Source organism: Dermacentor variabilis, chromosome 2 (assembly GCF_050947875.1).
Source record: "Dermacentor variabilis isolate Ectoservices chromosome 2, ASM5094787v1, whole genome shotgun sequence".
NCBI lineage: Eukaryota > Metazoa > Arthropoda > Arachnida > Ixodida > Ixodidae > Dermacentor > Dermacentor variabilis.
The window spans coordinates 85412621-85436901 of record NC_134569.1 but is presented as its reverse complement, the minus strand read 5'-3'; the positions used below and the strand labels follow the sequence as shown (position 1 = coordinate 85436901).

General features: G+C 46.6%; 1 protein-coding gene across 4 annotated transcripts in view; it reads right to left on the bottom strand.

The window, feature by feature from the left end:
- Positions 1 to 24281, bottom strand: part of ctrip (E3 ubiquitin-protein ligase ctrip) — a 149989-nt gene continuing 125708 nt past the window's right edge. For all 4 annotated transcript variants that reach the window (XM_075681177.1, XM_075681176.1, XM_075681179.1 and 1 more), the window contains exons 31-36: positions 20400 to 20498; positions 19504 to 19612; positions 16766 to 17043; positions 14575 to 14895; positions 11902 to 12100; positions 1 to 1360 (exon numbers count right to left, since the gene is read on the bottom strand). In XM_075681177.1, coding sequence (XP_075537292.1) covers positions 1164 to 1360; positions 11902 to 12100; positions 14575 to 14895; positions 16766 to 17043; positions 19504 to 19612; positions 20400 to 20498 — 1203 coding nt within the window. In that variant the 3' untranslated portion in view covers positions 1 to 1163. The remainder of the gene's footprint in view (positions 1361 to 11901; positions 12101 to 14574; positions 14896 to 16765; positions 17044 to 19503; positions 19613 to 20399; positions 20499 to 24281) is intronic.

Sequence of the window (24281 nt, the reverse complement as noted above, 5' to 3'; positions counted from 1 at the left end):
CACAGTTCAAGTGTCTTTTTATTGTTCCAACTCATGTACAGGCTTCCTTTGTGTGCTCCATTAACTTAGAACTAATTAAAAGACAAGAAAGTGGGTGTAGGACTCTCCTCCTTTCTTAAATGGAACATCAAGATTCTCTCTCTCAATCATCAAAAAAAAAAAAAGCACGTAGCAGCAGGTTTAACACACACACACACGCGCACAGGCACAGGCCACTGTCCATAGCAGTCTGCTTATTTCTGGCTGTAACGACATGCCATTCATCTCCAACTGCTGCTGGCTTGCCGATGGAGCACACATACAACAGCCGCATTGGCCATCTGCAGTCTCGGCCACTGAAATTGTGTCTGGGGGGAGAGGAGAGACAACCAAGGCACTAATACCAAGGCTCGATGATGTGTAACGAGGAAGCAAAAACTTGCCACATTCTTTACAGCATGGGGGGGGGGAAGGGGGGGGGGCCTAATGAGAAAATGAGTTGCACAAATGTTGATGCCAGACAAAAATGAAAGCAGCTGCAGCATGCCACAAGCAAATGCTGCTGCAAACTTGTGCAGTGGCATATGCATTCCTTACAAGCCTTTCAAGAGGCAGCAGCCTCCCATACGTAAAAAAACAACAAAAGTTGAATAAGCTCAACATTTTTTTTGTGACTGCAGCTCAAAAAAGGCAAGTGGCCACTGAAATGCTAAGTATGAACAATAACAGCTCAACAACTGGAACAAAACAAGCAAAAAGGAAAGGGGTGGATGGAGGCACAAAAAGTTCCCAGATATGTAGCAGAATACAGGCATTGTAAGGACTCGACAACTTCATTCAGCTCTTATGAGCTGCATTATCGTCTGCAATTCCACAATGGCCCAACAGCCTGTGTGGCTATACCTCCGCTCTTGGAGGAGGGGGGTGCTTTCTTCCCACTGGGCATACAGAATAAGTGAAACACTGCACACCAAAGCGCACGTAGACACTGTAATGAAGAATGCTCGGGCTTCAAATAAAAGTACAAAAATGGTGGTGCAGGGGAGCGTAGCAAGCACAGCTTCCAGACAGGGGTTGGCAATGGTGTCTCCCCACATCCCGTTGCTCTCTCTCTCTCTTCTCTCCTGGTTGCCCCCCCAATGTCCCAAGTCCTGGCAGGGCAACAGGCACCGAGCAGGTGCCCCTCAGGAGAGGTGAAATGAGTGCTGGCCCTCGCTGGAGGCCACATGCAGTCGCTCGCGCATCACTCTAACGTCCGAGTAGTCTGGCAGCTTCAGGTAGTTGACACAGGTCATCACAGAGGGCAGGTAGTCGTCAGGATTTTCGTTCGGTTCAAAGGTCTTGCGCACTATGGTCAACGGTGGACTCAAGCTCTTGAATCCTGGAAAGCACAGTCATGCACAATCAGCAAGCTTGTCTCGCCTGATGACAGAGCAAGCAGATTAATGAACAGGTTTATTAATGATGCAAGCAACTGCTTGGCCAGAAAGGGAATGTGAGAGTCTTGCCAGGTACAACTTTTTCTGAGTGCACAAAGCAACAAAATTTTCGCAAGGGTTGCGTGGATGGGACAATATAAACAGGTATACCAAGTTCACATTGCAAGCCACCAGATGTCCTTGCTTTAAGAGTGAAATAGATAGTTATAATTGGGCAGGTTCTTGAAAAGGACAACCATATTGTAGTACCAAGTGTCAAGGCGAGTATGATTTGATGCTCCTGCAGTAATTGTTGCTTCAATGCCAATCATGTGTTCCCTTTCATATCAGAGCTCCTTGTACATCTGCTTTAGCTGAAGCAGGAAGTGTTGCTACAATGTATGAACGGTAACGACTCCAGTTAAATATAAACGGGGGGGGGGGGGGGGGGGGGAATTGACAGTTTTGCCAGAAGTGCAAAGCATTGACTGCGATAGCAAGGTTTAACGTTGCAGTGCCACAATTTCTGGCACCATTAAAAGCTTTCACATGCCGTGTAAGGCCTGTAATGACATCGCACAGATGCCACAAGGCTGGCCATAAAGAGCCGTGCCAGTAAAATCACGTTTTGAACACAGATATTTCACGTTTGAACACCGATATTATTTTGCACTTCTATTGTTTATTAGTCTGGGAAGATATAAGATAGAAAGCATGGGCTGTGAATTCTGTGTTTCATTACATTTGTTTGGGGGCTTCCCATTTGCAAAATTCTGAGGACTAATTTAGTCAAGAACATAAGGCCTGGTATGAGCAATTTTAGTGTGAATAGTGTAGCAATATAATCTGCATATATGACATGGATAAGCATATAGCACACATATACCTAAATAAATTGAGAGGCTTACAGCACCGACGACGTCGACACCGAAAGTTGACCAGGAGTGTCCACATAACTATTATTGCAATAAAGTTATGCAGATGTAACACTCACATTAGAAAACACGTGAAGCAAAGCTTCAGTCATACGGTATGTATTTCTATACAACTAATGAAAATGTGTACAATTGTGCTTACTTTCTTACCCTATGCAGCGCACGACCTCATGCAATGTTTAAATGCTGTAAGAACTTCACAATGTTTCATTACAAATCATCGATGACACACACAGATTGTAGGCATTCCTAGAATATTAAGTTCTATACTATGCCTATGTTGTGTATACGCAATGCAGTCAGTTCATAACAAACCCTTCTACATAAGAACACAAAATGTGTTTCCCTTCTATTCAGTGCTCTCTCAAGATTACTGTATACCTGTGAACAGTTATAAACTAAAGATACAGCTGCAAATGTACCACAGACGAAATTTGTATGCATGTACCAACTACTGTATTTACTCATGTAAGACCTGCAACCCCACTTTGGAGTGCGAAAATTCAGAAAAAAGTTTCAGAGAGTGTCATGTGCATACCCGCATGCTGATTGATTTCAACAAACAGTGGTTGCATTATTCTGTGTAACAGAGTGCAGATTGAGGCTTCAGTCGGTCGCCATAAGCCAGCCTCATGTAAAGCCCGCACCCTATAAAAAATCCGGAAAAGGTGTAGGAGTTACATGAGCAAATACAGTACAGATTCTCACTACAGTAAAACTTCGTTAATTTGAACTCAGTTAATTCAATATCCCGGATAATTCAAAGGTTTCCTGCGGTCCCGTATTTTCCAATGTAAATTTGATCAGATAATTCGAACCGGCGGCATAGGCCAACCCGGTTAATTCGAACAATTGGGGTGCTATGCGGCAATTCGATCCCCATTTCATTGCAAACCCGACGAAACGACAGCCATTCGGAGCTGCGAAACGATGCCACATAGCAATCGTGATTATTTATAGACAAAGCGCCTGACCCGTAGTACTGTTAGCACAAAAATCAGTCCACGGTACGCCCCGTGCACCGCCGAAACGAGTGCCTGCAGAGGAGAAGACATGCTTCACTGCAATGCAGCGGGTATATCGGTTTTTGTCACATGCTCTCGTCCCCCATTTCGCATGCTCCTCGCAGTCGCGGCGTCAGCGCATGTTGCGTGGCGCTGCCACTGGCTGCCGTTTGCCCATTCTCTCTCCGCGCCTGTGCCGACATGCGTGCGCGCAACGGCGACCTACGCCATTCCTTTGTGTGCGGTGGCTGGGAGTGTTGCAGCTAGCGTGGTGCTTTTTTTTCTGAACTGTGCAGAAGTGCCAGTTAGCGAAGATGCCAAAGTATAAGACTTTAACGCTGCAGCAGAAGTTCTGCTAGATGCAAGAATCGGGTAAGAACACACGTTCCAAGACCGAGTTGGCTGAAAGGTACAGTGTGCCCCTCTCGACGTTGTTCACAATATTGAAAAACAAGTCAAAAGTACTGAAGGCCTACAGCAAGACAAATTCTTCGAAGCGGTCGCGAGTACGGGCTCCCACATACGAAGATGTGGAATCAGCTTTACTTCACTGGCTGCAGAAAGCAAACGCAGCCCATCTTCCCATCAATGGAACGATACTGTTGGAGAAGGCCAATGCCTTGGCTCTACAACTTGGGCACGAAGAGTTCAAGTGTAGCAATGGATGGTTCAGCCGTTTCAGAGTGCAATAATTTGACCTTCGTAGCCGTCTGTGGCGAGAGCAGTAGCGCACTCGAGAGCGTTGTTGACAGGAAGAAACACACTTTGGCTCCTTTGCTTAGCGAGTATGGTGCATACGAGGTGTAGAACCTTGACGAGGCAGCCCTTTTTTACAAGATGCTGCCCACAAAAACGTTCGCAGCGAAGGACACTGCGGTGAAGGGTCGAAAGCAAGGCAAGGAAAGAATTATCGTTCTGTTCGGCATGAACATGTGCGGTAAACACAAGCTGCCGCTACTCGTAGTTGGAAAGAATGGGAAGCCTCGCTACTTTAAAAATTCACGGCTGCCGCCAAGGGATGAGCTTATCTACCGGCACAACAAGAAAGCCTGGGTCACAAGTGCAATATTTGAAGATTATGTTCGGCAGCTTGACCTCAATTTCATGGCCACAGGCAGGAATGTACTCTTCGTTGTTGATAATTGCTCGGCACATGGTGACATCACACATCTGAAAGATATCACGATGGTATTTCTTCCTTTGAATACCACGTCGATCTCGCAGCCAATGGACCAAGGCGTCATTCACCACACGAGGTAGATTTACCGCCACAACCTGCTCCTTTGCTCCTTTGCTCGACAATGGCAAGAAGTACTTCATCGACCTCCAGGCCACATGTCTTGTTGTGTATGCATGGAAGCAAGTGGAACCCACTTTGATCATGCAGTGTTTTGAACATGCTGGCTTCTCAAAGGAAAGCACCGTCGATGCTGACTATTTATGTGCACCTGATGAAGAAGGAGCCGAGTTTTGCGACCGCATCAATGCACTCTGCGTAGAGGATAGCGAATCCTGTGCAGTCGGCTTCGCTAAGTATCTGAACTTTGAAAATGATCAACAAACATGCTACTCAGACTTGGAGAGTGAAGCCACCGCTGATGGGACCATGTGCGATGACAGCGACGATGATGACGCTAACGATCCCTCTCGAGCACCCGCTCTCTGGGAAGTTATCGGATCGCTGAATGTTATCTGCAGTTTTGTTGAGTGCCACGGTGGAACTTCTCAAATGCTGCACGTAGTTGTTCAACTAGGAAACATGGCCCTTGGAGCTGCCTCGGAACTACAGGATGTGGCAAACCAGCATCTCTGTTTGCTTTAAGTAATTCAAAGATTGCTGAATAAAGGTAGAGCATTCCTGCAGTGAAATTTTTTGCCTGGGTTGCATTTCTTGCGCGTTCAGTTAATTCAAAAACCCGCTTAATTCGAAGATTTTTTGCGGTCCCAATGACTTTGAACTAATGAGGTTTTACTGTATCTTTCCTTTTCCTTGCGATCAGCCTTGGTCAAGTGCTGTGGCAGTATGAACATCCCTGTTCCACAAGGAGAAGGAAGGCTAGCCACCCGAGGTATGGAAATGATACTTGTGACTGCGAAAAGATTAACTTTGTTTTTGGTGGTGCAACTTTTCATCAGCAGCATTAACCTTGTAGTAAACAGCTAGACCTTGATATAACAAACTTCAATATAATAAAATTCTCTATACAGTCAAAACTCCCTATAACAAAATGCAGCGACTAAATATTGTCATATTCTCGGCCAACGCCCAAGGATTCAATGCATTTCGCACCTCTTTATGCCTCGACAACGAAGTGTTGCTGTACTACAGTCCCACATCAACAAAATTTGTCAGAATGAAACACCGTATATTACCTACTTGCACCAGGCCAGCAAGCTCCAAAATGTGCTCAAATGCGATTTCATTGGACTAAAGTTGTGTAAAATGCTACCACATTGCATCGGCGCTGCCATTTTTGTTTACAAAAACAACCAAGCGTCAGAAGCAGTCGTGTGTACCTCATGGCCACCATCTTTGTTTGTTGATTGCCCGTTTGAAGCAGCACACATGCTGCTACCAACATGTGACGACGGTTTTTGCACACCTACTGCAGTGAGTACTGCATAGCGGTCGCAGCATAAAGTGGCATGTATCGGGCGGTGATTGAGTGATCGTCCTGGAATAAGCATCCCTTGCTTCAAGAACGCTGGTTTTGGTGCCACCTGACAGGCATCATGTTCGGATTTGGTACCGGACGTAGATTTGTGTGAAGGAGCCATAATCTCATCGACTGCCTTCGGGTATACAAGATACGATCACTTTCGCGCTCGGCACCAGACGCGTTAGCGCCTACGGGCAACAGCATGCGCTGGAGAAATGCTGCGGCATGCTTGGAGTGCTGCTGCTTTGCGTCCGGTGCCGAGTTATGCAAAACCTTGCAAAAGTGATCGCATCTCCGAAAGCAATTGATGGAGAATAATGTTCCACGACAGTGCTGCCACTGCTGATCGACGCATGCGACAGACTTTGTACTGTCGCTAATGCGGTTCTATATCCTCGAGCAAAGCTTGCAAAAGTAAGCTAACAGAACTTTGACAGTATAGTTTCATTCTGCGACGCATTACCTATCTGTGATGTCTCATTTCACAACACCGAAATTCTTGCGAAAGCGAATTTCATTGCATTCCCCGGTGATTTCGTTTGCACGAGGTTCAACTGTTTAACAAAGTACAGTTGAAACTCGATTTAACGAAGTGATGACCACAGCGCCCAAATTATTTTGTTAAATCGGGAAGTTTGTAAAATCGAAAAAGGGATTGTTCGGTCCTTCAAAATCTAAAATTGTAACATAGCCACATCCAAAAGTTACCGTGCCATTGTATTTGCTGTTAACCCATGCTTCTGCATGTAAAAATACCGCGAGGCCGGTCCAAATTACTTGTGCGTGAAACCAAAAGACAAAAACAAAACACACATTGACTTCTGGATAGAAATGCGAATTTAGTGTGTTGCAGTGAAAAAAGCTCATGCTCTTCAATTCCATGCTCCTCACTAGCAGTGGGCGCAACACTTCTCATAGCCCACAAACGCATGCAATGCATTTTCGGTTCTCCCGTGGGCCCCAGCAACTGAAGAGATGAATGACTGCCAAGTCCGTTGTTTCTTGCATGGGCACGCCATGCAGCCTCAAAAATGCAGGTAGGCCCGTGACTAGGGCACCCAGATGTTTTAACCCTTTGAGGGTAGATTTTTTTTTTGCCATATGCGACTGCCCAGGGTTGATTTCTTTTATTGCAGATTCTAATTGTTCTTAGGGACTTATTTCGAAAAAATTTGGCTGTAATTTTCCTGAGGTGACCATAAAGTGAGAAAAAATATTTTGCGTTGGTATATATGTACTCTGCATTCATGAATAACAACAATAAAAGGAAATAAACTTATAAGAATTCAAAGTTTGATGCGTTGTTATACACATAGTACAAGGCTTTGAAGATGCGCACACGAGAATATTTCATAAGACTGAAATGTTCCTGCTCTTACACTAATATGTACATCCATAGCGTAATTGAACTGCGTAGGTACGCACACTCAAGAAAACAGAGTGGCTGTGTGCCCATCATAAAAGCAAAACATTTGACAAAGTTCCGCTAATCTTCATCTAATCGCCAACCAGAGGCAATTAGTTTTTGCGAGTCTCAAAAGAGAAGAAAAACAACGAAAACGCATGCATGGCGGGCATCCGTCCTTGCTCACCCCTGTGAGCACTGAACGGGTGACAAACAAGCGGTCACCCTTTCAGCAATTCGTAACGAGGTAGCCATCAGTTTTGCAAGTGCAAGAAGCCGAAACCGCCTGCGGAACAAAACCCAAACCGCCGCCCGCCCGCGTGTGTTCCAATGCGCGAGCGGTAGTATATAGACGCGCGGGAGCAAACTGGCGCTAAAACAAACCATGCAACAAAAACAGAGAGGGAAGCGGGCAAAAGAAATTCTCGGTATTCCCACATAGTGGCAGCACGTGACAGAAAAGAAAAAGTTAGGAAATTGGCGCGCTTTGTGAACGTACAGACGCCGCCGTAAATATACGGCATAGACCATTTTGGACTTGTTCACGGCGCTGTATATTTACATCATTGACCCTCAAAGGGTTAATGAGATTGCTTTAGAGCTCACGCTTGAAGAAAAACCCGTCCGTATCAAAATTAGAAAGAAATCACGGTTTTTTTTTTTTACTATTTTACTTCAGGAATACTTCGTTAAATTGAGTTTGGTGGTTAACTTCATTAATTCGGTTTGATGACAACATTGAACCCTATGGTACCTACCAGGAAATGGAAATTTCTTCATTAGATCGGGAACTTCGTAAAATTGGGTTTCATTAGATCGAGCTTTAACTGTATTTAATGTTTTACAACTTTTTGCACATGTATTTTGAACCCCAATATAATGAATTGCGTATACGTGAGTTTAAATATAACAAAATTCCACTGTCGTGAAGAAACATTCAGACAATATATCCCAACTTCCACGGACGCAGATGTCAAATGGTTGAATCGAAAGCAGCAGCTTGCGGATTGTGGGGATGCGTGACTCTCACGCCTCCCCTGAGATCTAGTTTTCCCGCATGGCTCGTCTCCTGCAGGGCGGCTTCGCCCGCGGCGGTTGGAGTGGTACAAGCGCGGTGCGAGAGATGGCGCGAGCGTCGCGCCGCTGCGGGGTTACTCGGGCGCCGGGAGACAAGGCGCTCTGTCGTTGTTGGGTTCGAGACAGGAAGCGGGACGGTCGTGCCGCACGTGCAGCGACCCTCTTGCCCGGTCGGCGCGCGGCGGGGACGTCTCCCGCGTGCGCGCCGACCCATGCTTCTGCGAGACCGCCTCGCGTGGCCGCCCTCGAACGCGCCACGATTCGCGTGACCATACACGCGAACGACCAGGCCTTGGGATCCAGCATGGGGCGAACATATTCGCTCGCTTCCGGTCGCGGTGAGTCAGACTTCTAGATTTGTCGCGCGCCCATCGGCATGTTTTGTGGATAGCAACTCGGCTAGCAGGCACTGATCTATGAAAGGTGCAATAAATGCCCTTGTGATTGTTTGCACTAGTGTGTACTGTCGTTCCTTTGTCCCAAGAGTACGGGTGTGAGAGACCCCACATCTGGCGCCCAACGTGGGGCTCTTGGGGCATCGGACGATAGTTTTAACAGTTTGCTTCGTTCGAGACCTTTGTTTGAACCGAAGCGTAGGCCTAGCGGGAATTTTGATCGCTAGCGTCGGCGGCGTGCTTTTTTGAGCGAGGTGATGGTGGCTGTAGTGTGTTTGAACATGTCAACATGCTAAGCCTTTTCGCAAGTGTTTTTTTTAATGGCATTCGTCGGTACGAGAGCCACGTGGTCTGCATCCTGGGAGAGCGAGGCTCAGCCCCCGCGGAGCAGTGGCAAGCCTGAAGCGAGTGAGTACGGAAGCCTCGTAGGTGGTCCGAATTTCTCATGTAAATAGCTTCTCCTATCTCTTTGACTCTGATGAAGTCGCGGCTCTGGGAGCCGGGTGGCCGCGGGCCACGGGTGCCACTACGGGCTGACTGGTATTGCGGCCTGGCACCGGGCGCTCCGACACCGTCTGGGACGGTGGGGGCCGTCAACTCGGATGCTGCGTGCACCGAGCGGAGTAGGACCACCTCACAGAGCTAACGTCTCCTCGCGGCTGCCTGTTTTGCACTCATTTTGGGTGTTGTTTTTGGATGCCGGTTGTTGTCAGGGTAGCGACGATTTAGGCCTAAGGCTTTACGAAGCTGCCTGTCGCACGTGGAGAGGCACAACCTGGTGGACCGTGGCGTTGAGGTGTTGCAATTCGCTTCCCTCATTCTATTTAGCCTCGCACGAATTGATATTACTCGTTCGACTCAAGATAGCGAGCTTTGTTCACGTGAACTTAGCATCTGAGTAGCTGCCCGATCTTTTGCTAGCCGAGTTGAACATCGTACCACGTGGGCGATGCGCATGCATAATTCCTCTCCCTTGCACTACTTTAGTGTTTGCCGAGTGTGTTGAGTTTACGCAGCGTGATTGGAGTCACCCCTGGTTTGCTGTCACCTGCACATCGTCTGCGCTGCTGCCCCGGACTATGACCGAGCCATCCCAGGCGATGGTGATGCTGTGGCCAGTTCGGCGCAGCGACTTCGGCGGCCTCCTGCATCCAGCTCACAACCCTCGGCGGCAGACAAAGCCGGCGGTCACCGACAGCTACGGCGGCTCTTCCCAGCAGGGCGCGTCGGCGCGAGCGACGCTTGTTCGTACCGACTACTGCGTCGTCGTCTCCGGAGTCCTGGCCTGGCATCGTGCCGTCGAGTCTGCAAAGCTGCCGCTGTGACTGGCGGACGCCAGCGGTGCACCCAAGGACAATGTCGGCTTGCATGCTATGGACGGTGTGTGGGCATTTCCCCGGCGCGGCCACTGTTGCATGTACCACCTTGTTCACGAAGCACGTGTTGATGTTAGACTGTGTGAAATGTTTCGCCGGAATATGTAGTGATTTAAGGTTGGGGGGATGTGGGGATGCGTGACTCTCACGCCTCCCCTGAGATCTAGTTTTCCCGCATGGCTCGTCTCCTGCAGGGCGGCTTCGCCCGCGGCGGTTGGAGTGGTACAAGCGCGGTGCGAGAGATGGCACGAGCGTCGCGCCGCTGCGGGGTTACTCGGGCGCCGGGAGACAAGGCGCTCTGTCGTTGTTGGGTTCGAGACAGGAAGCGGGACGGTCGTGCCGCACGTGCAGCGACCCTCTTGCCCGGTCGGCGCGCGGCGGGGACGTCTCCCGCGTGCGCGCCGACCCATGCTTCTGCGAGACCGCCTCGCGTGGCCGCCCTCGAACGCGCCACGATTCGCGTGACCATACACGCGAACGACCAGGCCTTGGGATCCAGCATGGGGCGAACATATTCGCTCGCTTCCGGTCGCGGTGAGTCAGACTTCTAGATTTGTCGCGCGCCCATCAGCATGTTTTGTGGATAGCAACTCGGCTAGCAGGCACTGATCTATGAAAGGTGCAATAAATGCCCTTGTGATTGTTTGCACTACTGTGTTGTCGTTCCTTTGTCCCAAGAGTACGGGTGTGAGAGACCCCACAGGATTCATCTCTAAAATTTCATGTGCGTGATCAACAGCGACCGCTTCAGTGTAGCAACGCCATGTTCAGTTGTGGGGATGCGAGACTCGTGCGTGTTATTTTCCCCGCGGTACGATCCTGGGAAGGGAGGCTTAGCACCTGCGGAGCATTGGCAAGCCTGAAGCAAGTGAGTACGGAAGCCTCGTGGGTGGTCCGAATTTCTTATGTAAATAGACTCTTCTATCCGACTCTGATGAAGTCGTGGTTCTGGGGGCCGGATGGCCGCGGGCCACGGGTGCTGCTACGGGCTGACTGGTACTGCGGCCTGGCACCGTGCGCTCCAAAACCATCTGGGACGGTGGGCTCCATCAACTCGGATGCTGTGTGCACCGAGCAGGATAGGGCCACCTTGCAGAACTGAAGTCTCCTCGCAGCTGCCTGTTTCGTGCCCATATTGGGTGTTGTTTTTTGGATGCCGGTTGTTGTCAAGGCAGCAACACTTTAGGCGTAAAGTTTTACGAAGCTGTTTGTAGCATGTGGAGGGACACAACCTGTTGCACCACGGCACTGAGGTGTTGCACTTTCCTTCTCTCATTCTATTTATCCTCACACGAATTGAAATTACTTATTCGACTCCAGAAAGCGAGCTCTGTTCACGTGAACTTAGCATCTGAGTAGCCGCCTGATCTTTTGCTAGCCGAGTTGAACATCGTACCACGTGGGCAATGCACATGGAGAATTCCTCTCCCTTGCACTACTTAAGTGTTTGCCAAGTGCGTTGAGAGTACGCAGTGTGGGTGGAGTCACCCCTGGCTTGCTGTCACTGAGTTCGAGTTCGACAGCAGTTGATAAATGCATACTAGTGAGAGAAACCTGCTGTACGTAATGTAACTGAAAGATGCAGCAAGCATACATTCGCTGCACATTTGCTTCTTAAAGCTACACTATGAGCAGATTTCAATTGCTCTTACCTCCAACAGGTAGCCTGGGAGATCCGGTGACAAATTGGAGGAATGCCCTCTGTTCCTCAGGCCTGTAGCTGCTGAGGATCTCAAAGAGAAATTTGATGGCACGGCTGTCGTGAGTGTAGCCATGGTCGGGTCGGCAGCACTCCATCAGGCTCTTCACATCCCACAGGCTGGGACCACTGCCACAGAAGAGCTGCTCCAGCTGTAAGGAAGTTGCACACACAGGACGGCTAGAGCACCCCAGTACAGTATACTTCATTCACAACACCCAACACTCCCCTTGTGCCCTACATAAATTGGATACGTACTGCTACCTGGTTGAAAAGGCTTGCATGTGTATAGGCTTTGAAAACTTATAATTTGGTTATGGTGAGGCACTATTTACAGCATTCTGGACACTAGAAATTTATCTTACAACTAGTCTACACTGTGTTCATTTATTCGCACAGTACACCCTCATTAACTCGAACTGTCATATCTCCAAATATCGGTTTAAGCCAAAATTTTTTCTTGACTCGGTGTATTTTTCACTTTTCATCTCAAAATGCTTTTGTGCCGAGCTATGAATATCTCGAAATCACGACTGCGAAAATGTTAGGGAAAAAGTAATTGCCCAAAGGCTTCCATACTTTGCGCACACTTGCGATATCACAGAAAAGTGGCAGGCTACAAGCGTGTAGTGAATTCCCACGACATTCTACACCACTTAAAATCCACTGGTCACGGCCAGCTGCGATATCATTGATAATGAAGGGCAGGGTGTCGTTACGACATCTGACAAAGCACAAGAAGGTATCGTATTTATTAAAAACTAGGCCGATTCTTTCTTTTTCCCTTCAAATAATGATATATTTGTTTAAAATATATTGTTTAAATATATTGTCTAAAAATAAAGTGAAGTACCCGATTAATAAATTTCTGCTATTGCGTATTAATCCTTGTGGACATTGTTCGGTGTGGTTCAATACTTTTTTAAAATGCCTTCTCAATGAAAAAAAAGCACATGTTTCGCAAAGCTAAGCGATCGAACAACTCTGAGTTGTGGAATAAGTGCCATCTCACATTTCTAGCATTTAAAAATGCAGCATGTGAAACAAAGGATGTTTTTTTCAATAAAACTCTCCCATCATTACTTATAGAAAATCCTAAAAAATTTTCGAACATAATTGACGGTTCTAAAGACAGCCCAATCTCATTAAACAATAATGACAGTCACCCTGTTCCACTTTATCAATGTTGCTCCTTGTTAAATGAAACATTCACAATGTCTTTTTCCCAAGTGTCAGCTGTTTCCCAAGTGACATCTACGTATTGTAGAATGGATTACCCACTGATGAATTCTGTGCTTATAGATTCTTTTGGTGTGTTGCACTTAATGAAAAACTTGAAATTGTCTTCATCATGCGGAACGGACGGTATCAACACAAAATTTTTGAAGAACACTGCAATCTACTCTTCTATTATATTAACATAAATTTTTTCATAGTCCATCGCTCTTGCCCAGTTATCTGGTGATTGGAAGGTGGGCAAGGTGGTACCACTTTTCGAGCCTGGTGACGTCAATTCACCATATAATTAGACGCATATCATTAACTAGCATTCCTTGCAAACTATAAGAACATATTTACTCATGTTTAGTTAATTTCCTCGAGTCTAATGCGTTTTTTACGACGAAACAGCATGGCTTTCGTAAATCATTTTCGTGTGAGACGCAACTAATTTGCTTGACCAATGAACTTTTCGCTGCTCTTGACAATGGGTGTTTTGTCGACTGCATATTCCTCGATTTTCAGAAAGCGTTTGTCCTTGTCTCTCACCCTCTACTTTGTTTAAAGTTATGCAAATTAAACACTGATCCTAAAATTTTTGCCTGGATTGAAAATTTTATTTTTAATAGAACGCAATTTGTGACAGCTAACAATTTTGATTCCTGTTTCTGTCCAGTTACTTCCGGTGTGCCACAGGGTTTTGTCCACGGCCCACTTTTATATTTAGTTTATATTAATGACCTGGTTAACATAGTTCAATCATCCATCAAGCTATACGCTGATGACTGTGTAATTTATCGCATAATATCATCTGACACTAAACTTGCAGCACTGCAATCTGACTTTGATGCTATAACTAACTGGTGCAATGCATGGCAAATGCATTTGAATGTTAAAAAGTGTAAAATAATGAGAACCTCCTGAAAAGCTTGTACTTGTAACCCTCCTCTTTATCACATGGATGGCTCTGTACTAGACGACGTAACCACGTATAAGTATTTAGATGTTCACCTGACCTAACCTTTCTTGGCAAACCCATGTTAACTACGTGGTTAACAATGCTCATTGCACGTTAGGTTTCTTATGCCACAACTGTTCAAGAGCACCATCTTCTCTTAAATTAACATTATACAAAACACTTGTATGGTCTAAGCTTGAATATGTATGCGCTTTGTGGGGTCCCAGAAAAGAATTTCTTAATAATAAATTAGAATTAGTATGAAACCGTAGTGCGCATCTCATTCTGTCAAATTATTCCTGCTTTTCAAGTGTATCGTTGACGAAACAGATTTTGAAACTTCCTAACCTTTCTCTGCACTCTATAGCTCTACAGAAGTATTCATGTAACTGCAGAATGTGCTGGATCCCTTCAGCAAAGAAACAAAGGTTTACAGATAAGCTGACTTACCTCGTCAGCGTAGAAGAGAGTGAGCTGGGCCAGGGGGAAGACTGCCTCAAAGCCCTCACGGAAGGCCTCCATCTGTCGGCGCACACCCTCCAGGGCAGCCCAGTGAACGGCCAGGGCCAGGTACTGGTCCAGGTTGTGCACAGTGACTCCCATCTGGGCTCCGCCTCTCCGCAGTTCCAGCTGGCCCCCACCGGGCAGTGTAAAGTCCAGACCCAGGAGCTCCACCTGACAGCCGTCCAGCTGCAGGGCCTCTACCCGCCGGCGCACGCATGCAGGGCTGAGACTGCGATCACGTTCTATTCTTCGCTTTTCCTGCACAACCTGTACATGTTCCACAGAAACATTTCAGAACATGGCCTCCATGCATGCACCTCAGCCATGCAGGTTTGTGCTGAAATCTCCAGAGCTTTTGCTGCGGTATGAGCCCCAAATCGGTCACACCTGTACAGTGAAACCTCGTTAAACCGTAGTTGGTCTGAGCTCGGAAAAAGTATGTACTAAACGGTAGTAATGTTTAACCGAAATAGCATGAGATCGCCCACTTACCTGTTGAAAACGGAACTCGGAGGGAGTACGATGAAAGGGGAAAGAAACATGCAGTATTTATTCACTTCGCGCGGCAAAAGTGCTATTTTCGTTTGATGCCACGGCGGCCTAGCACAATGACAGCGGCCTCTAACTTACTGAAGCTGCATGCTAGCTTTTCGTCCAATCCCCTCTTCTCGGCAAACAACTCGCATGGCAGATTCCTCGTTGGCATTACGTATTCTCCGTGCACGCGCGCAGTAGTGCTGCAGAACTCCTGGGGCGCCTTTTTCATTGCCGGGTGCTGGAGTTTGGAATACTTTTCATTTGGAATAGAGTTACGTTATCGCACCCCTGTTCTCGTCGCGACGATTGCATTCATTAGGCTGACATAACGCGTAGCTTCTGCCACTGTCGGGCCTGAATCGCCCGTGCTGTCGCTTTCCGTGTCATCCTCATCACTGTCGCTAGTCGACACTTCGGCGACAACAGAGGCAACGATGGCGAAAAGTCAAACCTCGTAGCCGACATCTCTTTCCAAATGCCACATACCGTAGTCAACAGCAGATCCCTGTCGCGTGCCAGCGCCGACTTCTTCGTGTCACATTCGCTAGCACGGACGATCTCTCATTTTTCTTTATGCTGAGCACCCGGTGTCTTTTTTATCCGAGCTTCGGCATGACGCAAGTCCTCGCTAGCACGACGCTATGGTGCCTTCTTGTCACCATAATGACGCCACAACGCTCTCCGGCATGGCGTCGAAATGATGTTGATGTGGCTTCACGCACAGACGCACAGGGCACTTGGAGGCCGTAGTTCCGATCTCTGAGGCTTGTTGTTCTGCCGGGCCGCCTGATGGAGACGACACACCGGCGTGTTTGCGCGACGAAAAGTGGAACCGCTACGTTTTAACCGATGCGTATGCAATAAGCTGGTATGGTTTATGCGGATACAAAACACATTATGTTCAATGGCCGCTGAGTTGGGGATTTGACTTTACTACTTTTAAAACGAAGCTACTGTTTAAGCGGGTATGGTTTAACAAGGTTTTACTGTAGTCAAATTTGGTGACAAGTGACAAGACAGCCCAGCTGAACATTTGTGCTTATTGACACTGAATCCTACAGTCAATCTGTTAGTAGACAATCATAATCATCGCACCCAACTGCACCCATACACGCCCATAACCACGTGCCCTGAATTTGAGCTTGAGACAAGGCAGGGCCAGGGTAACATACAGATTCTAATTTAATGCTATTCCCTTTTGCATTTTATCAACGGTCAAATCAACCCTTTACCCACGCTATCACTAGGATTGGCCAGCCGTGAATGATGGATCATAAATAGAATTGAGAGGAAGTGATCTTCACAATACTTGTCCAGTTTCCCCCAAAAAACCTCCATACAAACAAAAAGATGCCATTCTACCATGCCCACCTACTTCGAAAATACTCTGCAGTGCCCCTTGAAGACGTAGTTATGCTTCTGGAAACTACACAGTTATTAAATAATCTTCGACGAAATAGAAAACATACACCAACACACCTAACTAAAGACTTCATGTTTAACATGGGCTTAAAGTTATACCTTGTGCTGGCAGCTCAAGAAGGCCTTAGTTGGCACACCTAACAAAATGATTGGGGTCAAGCAGGAGAATGAACACTACCTGGTGGAGCTGTCGTAGGGACTGTGCCAAGCCAGGATCTATGGATTCCATGTCAGCCAGGGAGAGTGAACCCTCCTGGCCTAGCATCCACTTGTACATGGCCAGGGAGAGTGGCAGGTCTAGCATTCGTGAGTCCATGAGTGCTTTGGCCACAAACTTGCCCAATAGCTTGAAGCGAGAGCGGACCTTGCTAACATGGCCCACCTTGGCATTCCGGCCAAGGGGCAGCGGGAACAGCCCGCATGGACTGTGCACGTAACGCACTGGCTCCTCACCACCTGCGTTTCCAATGAGGAGGAAACACACACACACACCACACAGTTTGATTGCTAGGTTCATGAAAGAGAAAAAAAAAAAAAAAAAAAAAGGCCTTATATAAACCTTCCTTTATCTCGCAAGCTTCTGCAGAACTGATTTGCCATATTCAGTGTCCCTGTGCTTTGAGTGGTTGATTAATTTGGCTTTGCTCTACAATCTGCTAGCCTCCTTGTTGGCTCAGATGGTTGAGCAACTGCCCCAGAAGGCATCGGTGATGGGTTTAATATCAAACCCGGACAAATTTTTACTCAACTGCAAAGCGTTCTTTCCGAGAAACCTGCGTGGGTTTCCTTTGTAGCTTTGTGCTACAGTAGGGTAGACGGATTTTTTCCCTCTGAGCCTTCCTTCACCTTCCAGGCTTCTGCAGAACTGATTTGCCGTATTGTGTATGTTCTGTCTGTCTGATTAGCCTCTACCACTATGAATCAGTTCACAAGTTCAAAAATTGCGCAGCTTGAATTAAGTTGTGCAGGCACAATGTGACACTTGAAAACGAATAGCGAAGTGCAGTTGCTTGTGCACCGTCCACATAAGTTAAACAGGCAAGGTACAGCAGGCCTCCAATGAAAGATGAACAGAAATATTTCTAAAAGCGAAGTGTGCCGTATTACGTCAGTAGACTGAACTTGTCGCGACTTCACTGGTGGACATGTGGTCAATAATTTATTTTTCCAATTTTCTTTTCTCAGTTTTACGAGGGCAATAAAGACAACTACCAGCACTGACATGTTGACAAAGGCATGTTGCTTAATCTGAAGTAGCTTTGGTTTGATTACCTATATATAGCTCAATTGTGGGCTGTGACAAATATATACACAACATGCAAGTGCTAATATGCATGTCCACGTAACAGATTTAAACAACACACACAGCACTCCATAGACACAGTGTAAACGCGCAAGCAGATTTTTGATGGCGCCCATACGCCGAGTCTGCTGCGCTGTACTTTCACATCTACACCAAGTACCCACCGCCGGTGTGCAGAGAAATTGTGGACTAGCCCTGCACCCTTCTTGTACCTTTTGAAACAAATGGCAAGGTTCAGAGGGTGCCTTCACTGCACCGCTGAAACCAATGGCAAAATGGAACACTTAGTGCACTAGTTCCACACCAACTACTTTCCAAGCCTTCTCAGCTATACCTGTCGTGAAGTTTGAGTTAGTTGACTGCGCTAGTTACTGCACTCAACACTTGTCATGTCAGGGCAGTAACATGACAGCTGTGTCGCTTGGAAACGTACGTGACTGGAAACCAGTACATATGTTGTGGTTCATTCTGAGTAATTCTGGATCTTTGTGCATGTGCTTACGCAAAGTGCTTATGTGTGTGATATATTCACTAGGGCTGTACAAATACTGAACAGTACATTTTGAATTGAATATTACATCGAATCAAGAAAAAGAAAGCTGAATATCAAATCAAATATAAAAAATATTTCACAAAATTTAATGCTTAAATTTTAGGCAAGCAAATATGGTGCTGAACATGCTTGGGAAGACATAGCATTGCACAATAAGAATGTAGCAAGCTATCAGTAACTTAGGTACATAGAAATCAAGATACTATATGCTATGGTTTACTCTTACTAAAGGGAACACCAAATTGGTATGCCAGCACTGATCAAGAGAATTTCTGTTAAATAGAATCAAGTGCTTTATCCCTTCTCAAACTAAACAATTAGTGATGTTCTGTTGCACTGAATACTAATGAGGTTATCACTTTAATAGAGGGCCTGCTTTGCGGCAATCTTTTATTTATTGCATAGAAAGTTTTGCTTTTCTGTTTTTCTTCAAAATACAGAAGGGCTATTGGCCCTGTCGACCCGGGCAAACCTTGTACCGACAAGAGATGGCTTTGGCTGCCATGGTGCCAGTTTGCAAATTGCGGTGTTTGGGCGCTGTGTATGATCCTCGCATTGGGCCAACGTCGGGGAGCACTCGCAGTGACAAAGTCCGCTAGCGTGTCAGCTGGGACGGCCCATCTGCGATGCCCTCCTTTTGTGCAAAAAACAAAGTGAAATGCTCGCTTGGGAGACATCGAGCTCGAGGGGCTCTGCAGTGCAAGCGCCATGTGGCACTGTGCGGGTATCTACACCGAATATATCAAATAGCAGACATTCAATTCGAGAATCATATGTTCACTATTCGATTTGATTCAGTGACATTCGATATTCACGCACCCATAGCATTCATCCTAAGCTGAAATAAACTTGAAACCAAGGGGGCTCTATGCTTTGTTAGGAACAACCATGTGTATTCAACGATCTCATAGGAAAAGGTGTAGCACCTGTTTCTAAGCTTGGCAGCTCATACTCATTGCATCAATATGTACAATTTGCGAGAAAATGCAGATAAGACAGTAATGTACAGTAAATAGTGCGATATCATTCGCATGCAAAGGCACATATCAAGAGCAGGCACCTTTGAGAACAGACACAGTTTCTCCTCTCCACATATCCAGGTCTGCCCGCTGCAGCTCCCTGGAGACTAGGGCGTAGAACTCCAGCGTGGGTCCAAGGCCACTGCCAACCTACATAGTAATGATTAAAACGTGCAGAAATGAGTGCTTTGAGTTGCTCATTTTTCACTGATTCAGGGTACTTTCTTTTTATTTTTCTAAATGACATCTTTTTCCTCCACAACAACATCATTCGAATGAAAGCTTATAGCTTTTTTTCTTGACAATTATACTGGGTGTCCGATGTAACTTGAGCCAAAGTAATGTTGTTTGCCGCCTCTTGGAGCAAGTGAATATTTTTGGCACTTTGTCTAATTAAATAATTAGTTAGTGTCAATGAAAAAATTGTGAAACCATCGTGAGACCATCGTGAAAAATTGCCGATCCAGCTTTCTGCAGCTCAATACGTGCGACACTTTCTCGAATGTTATTGATGGATTTACCCGCTGTCTGTAGTCACCAAACCTTGTGCAATCTGATTGCATGTATGCACAACGTAAATTGTGTAGTACTTTCTGGAAGACAAGCCGGCTCCAGCGATTATTCTGGAACCTTCGATGACTCGTGTATAAAAGTCGACGCACTTGACCCGTTGATCAAATTTTCACGAATTGCCGACTGTGTTCGCCGCTATTGTTGTGCTTTGAGTGTAACTTGCTTTTGTAGGCGCAGGTTCTCCCAATAAAAGTTAGTTAAGCTATTGACAGTTTTACTGTTGTGTCTTTTTCACTGTCAATACTAAGTGACAATATTCGATTTGTATTTGAAAATTTTGATATTCACACATCCCTCATTTTTAGGCTGATGTCCAAGCTGTTACCATGGGTAAGGTAGCATACCCCAAAGTAGTGTTGCTTACCTCATTTTCATACTGAATTTCCAGTAGTGCTCTTGAGCTACCGAGGTCCTGCATGACCACTTCTGCCTGCTTCAGGAGGTCATCTCGAGCAACTGTCCTCTGATCAAAAAATAAAAATGAAGGGCAACACGGTGACTCTTTTGCAAGCAGGATTACAAGGGCAAGAATACACAGCACTTGCTGACTGATAATTCGGACTCACGGGGGACAGCTTAAAAATCCAAATAATCGGCAGTCTTAAGTACAGTGGAACCCTGTTCATACATTTTTCACCGGACCGAGGAAAGAAAATGTAACAGCCGGGAAAACGCAACAGTGAGGAAAGCTCCGAAAATGAATGAAAAAAGTGCAGCTTCAACTATAGACAATTTATTTCCACAGAGTGTGCTTAGGACTTTAAAAAGTCTAGAATGGTGGCTTGCCGTTTCTTTCGCTCGCTAGAAATCACCACACGTTTCTCAATAGCCTGGAAGGCCGCATTGCTGTCAGCGTCGCTGTGAGGTGCGATGTACCTGTGTAGGAGGTCCAGAGCCGCGACGACTTCGCCAAAGCTAGGATTTGGCAACTCCCCGGCATTATGCGGCTCGTGCTCCTCGTCATCACCGTGCCACGGCAATGGCAACGGATGAAGGAATATCCGCGGGAAATTTTGCCCTCTTTGGCGTAATCATGCTAACATGCTACCGATTTTTTAGTATTGCTGCGGAGCGTGCGCATCCGAGCAGCCCGGTTGCGCGCAGCGCGGCGTCGCTAGAAATGTAAACAAGAGAGGAGAGCTGGCCCGATAGGCGGAGCAACGCCATGAGCAACGCCAACTTCTGGCTTCACTTCAGCTTCACAAAGAGTGATGTCAAGGCCTCTCCTGAGTTTCCTTCCTCCGTGAGTCGACCCGTCCAACCACCATGCAGTGACCGTAATCAGTGATGATAGTGAGAGCATTTTTCACGAATGGCCACCTAGTGGCGGCCTCTCAAACTGGCGTGTGGCTTCTTGTGGCCAGTTCCATAGCCAAGCCCGGCCAAAACTAGTCAAAAGCTAAAATGGCGGTTGGAGCGCGTTGCCTACTTTAGCCCAGGCGGGTACGGGGTGTTAAGTTGAGACGTATCATGCGGGAACGTTTTCACAGCTACTACGTAACAGCGGGGTTCTATTGTATCAGATTTTCCAGAAGTATACTTCACAAGTGGCTCAAAAAGCTTGTCAATGCATTGTTGTGTACACATACGCTTGCCTGTGATTTGGTTAGTCTTTATTTCAACCACTGTCATGATATCAATACAGATGGTCTGTTAGTCTGAAGTATGAAGTTTATTTCAAACAACTAGGAAAAAAAAATTGTACAGGTGTTGAGGGTACCAGTGAAAAGGCAAAAAACAGGCACCTTCATCCTGAAACACAAATTCACCACCAAAATTACAAAATGCTCAGTGTTGCAATTTTAAAAGTCCAAAAGCGCTTTTTCCACAGCGCATGACGGCCCCCGCAGTCATTCGGTCGCGCCGACACGTATATCGTTTGAAAGAGCAGTCTCTCGTCTTCATTTTCCCGCCACCACTGGCTCCGTCCGCACATTGGCAGTGAAGAAATTCCGCCTCAAAAAGAAGACCCAACGCGTGCTGTAATTGGTCGACAAAGGCATGTGACCCTCAGCTAGTTACGCCACTGGCTATACTAGCGTCGTCTGCATCGCTCCGCGGCTGCTCCACACATGCCGTGAGTGCCATCGACGTTTCCCACACTGACATCGATGCAGACGTCAACTCCAAAGTTCGCTATGAAGTTCAAATTTAGAAAAAAAAAAAAAAAAAAAAAAGAAGGTAGAGGAAGTCTGCGTACAACTTCGAGAAACGACACTCCGCCACGCCGTTTCCCGATATAAGGCGCGTTTATAGTTCGACGTTATCGGCGCGCGCCCGTGCGCCGCTCGACGTGGTGCATGGCAGAGTCCTTTGGCCGCGTCCGGTTACGCTGGCTGCACCAGTGTGTCGAACCATTGGTTTTATGATGGACGCTGTTGTTCTCGCCAATGTGACGTAATGTGCGTGCGCGCTTACGCTACGTCTGACTATTTTTAGCCCGCCTGCTCCCGCAGTCGAGCGACACCGGAGATCCCTATGGCAAGTTAGGCCTAGTCTCCCGAAGCGCTCCTGCCAATGGCCGCGTTTCATCGACGTTTCGGCAAGACGCTACTATTTTATTGCCGGAATTTTCGCGAAGTATTGACAAGGAAAACTTTAAGCATTAGCGGCAGCTCCTGCTACTGATTGAAAATCGGAACTACTAGATCGCGTTGATGACACTGCTGCCGGGACAAACGACATGCTGGCTACGTCTTCTGAGCATGCATCTGCTGAAAGCTTTCAGTGGGTGCTCAGAAGGCATCCCTGTAGTGACACTAGCCAGGCTACATTCCTGGAGGCTACTAATGCAATAGCACTTGTATATATTCAAATATTTTGTGGTGTTTTGTTATAAAAATAAGCTCATTTTGTTTCTTCAAGGTTTCTCAGAATCTCATTTTTGGTGTTTAAATTTGCCGAAGCGCTATCTCGGTCTTCGGGGCACATAGAACCATAATTTTAACAACGGCATGTAGCTACATGCGTGTACAACACAATGCTAGGAGCAGCTTTTTAAATTTTGCTTTTGTAGCTTCTAACTGGACCACATGATTGCCATGTCTGGAGACCGAACTTCAAATTGCTGTAAAATTGGTAATACCTGCAATATAAAAAAAGTATCCCTACAGTTGTGTAGCTTACACTTTGTAGCATCCAGCCATGTGTCTTTATAAACATTCTGGCTGATACCCTTCTTAGAGTTCTTCAGATAAATAGGTGATTAATTTAATTATATCTGGAACCACTCAGTCAAGTTAACAAGTACTTATATTTTTGAAATCAGCATGAAAAACTGTCTGGGTGACAATTTTCATTAAATTTAGTAAAAAAAAAAAGTTTCTAAACCCCTCTTTCCATCTTAATCGATGCAGAATTTCCATGCACCGTCCTTCCTTTTGACCAGCACGACAGGTGACGCCCAGGGACTTGACGATGGCTCAATGATGTCTTTCGCTAGCATCTTGTCGACTTCCGTTCTGATGAGGTGGCCCTCCAAACTGAAACTCGGTAGGGTCGCCGATGGATGGGTGGATTTTCACCTGTATGTACACAATGTTTGACAAGTGATGTCTGACCTAAGGTTCGATTGTTCAGGTCGAATATGTCCTTTTATGAAAGCAATAGACTGCAGAGCTGTTCAGCCTCCGCAGGTGTGAGATTCGGGGTGATCATTTTCCTAATGTCGTTGTTAGTACAATTGGCAAACCGGAAAGGCTCACATGAAGCGTCGACGGGAAAAGTCTCAACACAGCTAACTTCTAAAGCAGTGATCGTAGCCAGGGTGATATCTTTAGGCAGAATTTGCTTAGTGAGCCGGAAATTTTCCACAGAGAGATGTGCGATTGTCTGTGACCCTCAGTATTGTATGTGGGACAGTAATGTTGTGGGCGAGAACGATGACAGTTATAGGAGCGGAGATGTAATCACCATCGGGAACTGGCGCAAAAGGCAACATTTCAATGTACGTCAAGACCTGTGGTGGAAGGTGAACAAAATCAGTCAGTCTTCGGTCTTACGCAAATTTCGTGTAGTGTCGGAGGAACGTCCAGTAGAGGTGGGTCAAGGCGCACAGTACTTGAACAATCGATGAGCGCTGAATGGGCAGAGAGGAAGTCTAGGCCTAGTATGAGGTCATGGGGGCATTGGTCAAGCACAGTAAAAAGGATGACAGTTCACTCGCAGTGCCCTCGCACAATTTTTCCACAAGGGGAGCGCCTCAGCAGGAGAGTGCCATTCAGCCCACTCGATCATTGTGTAGAAC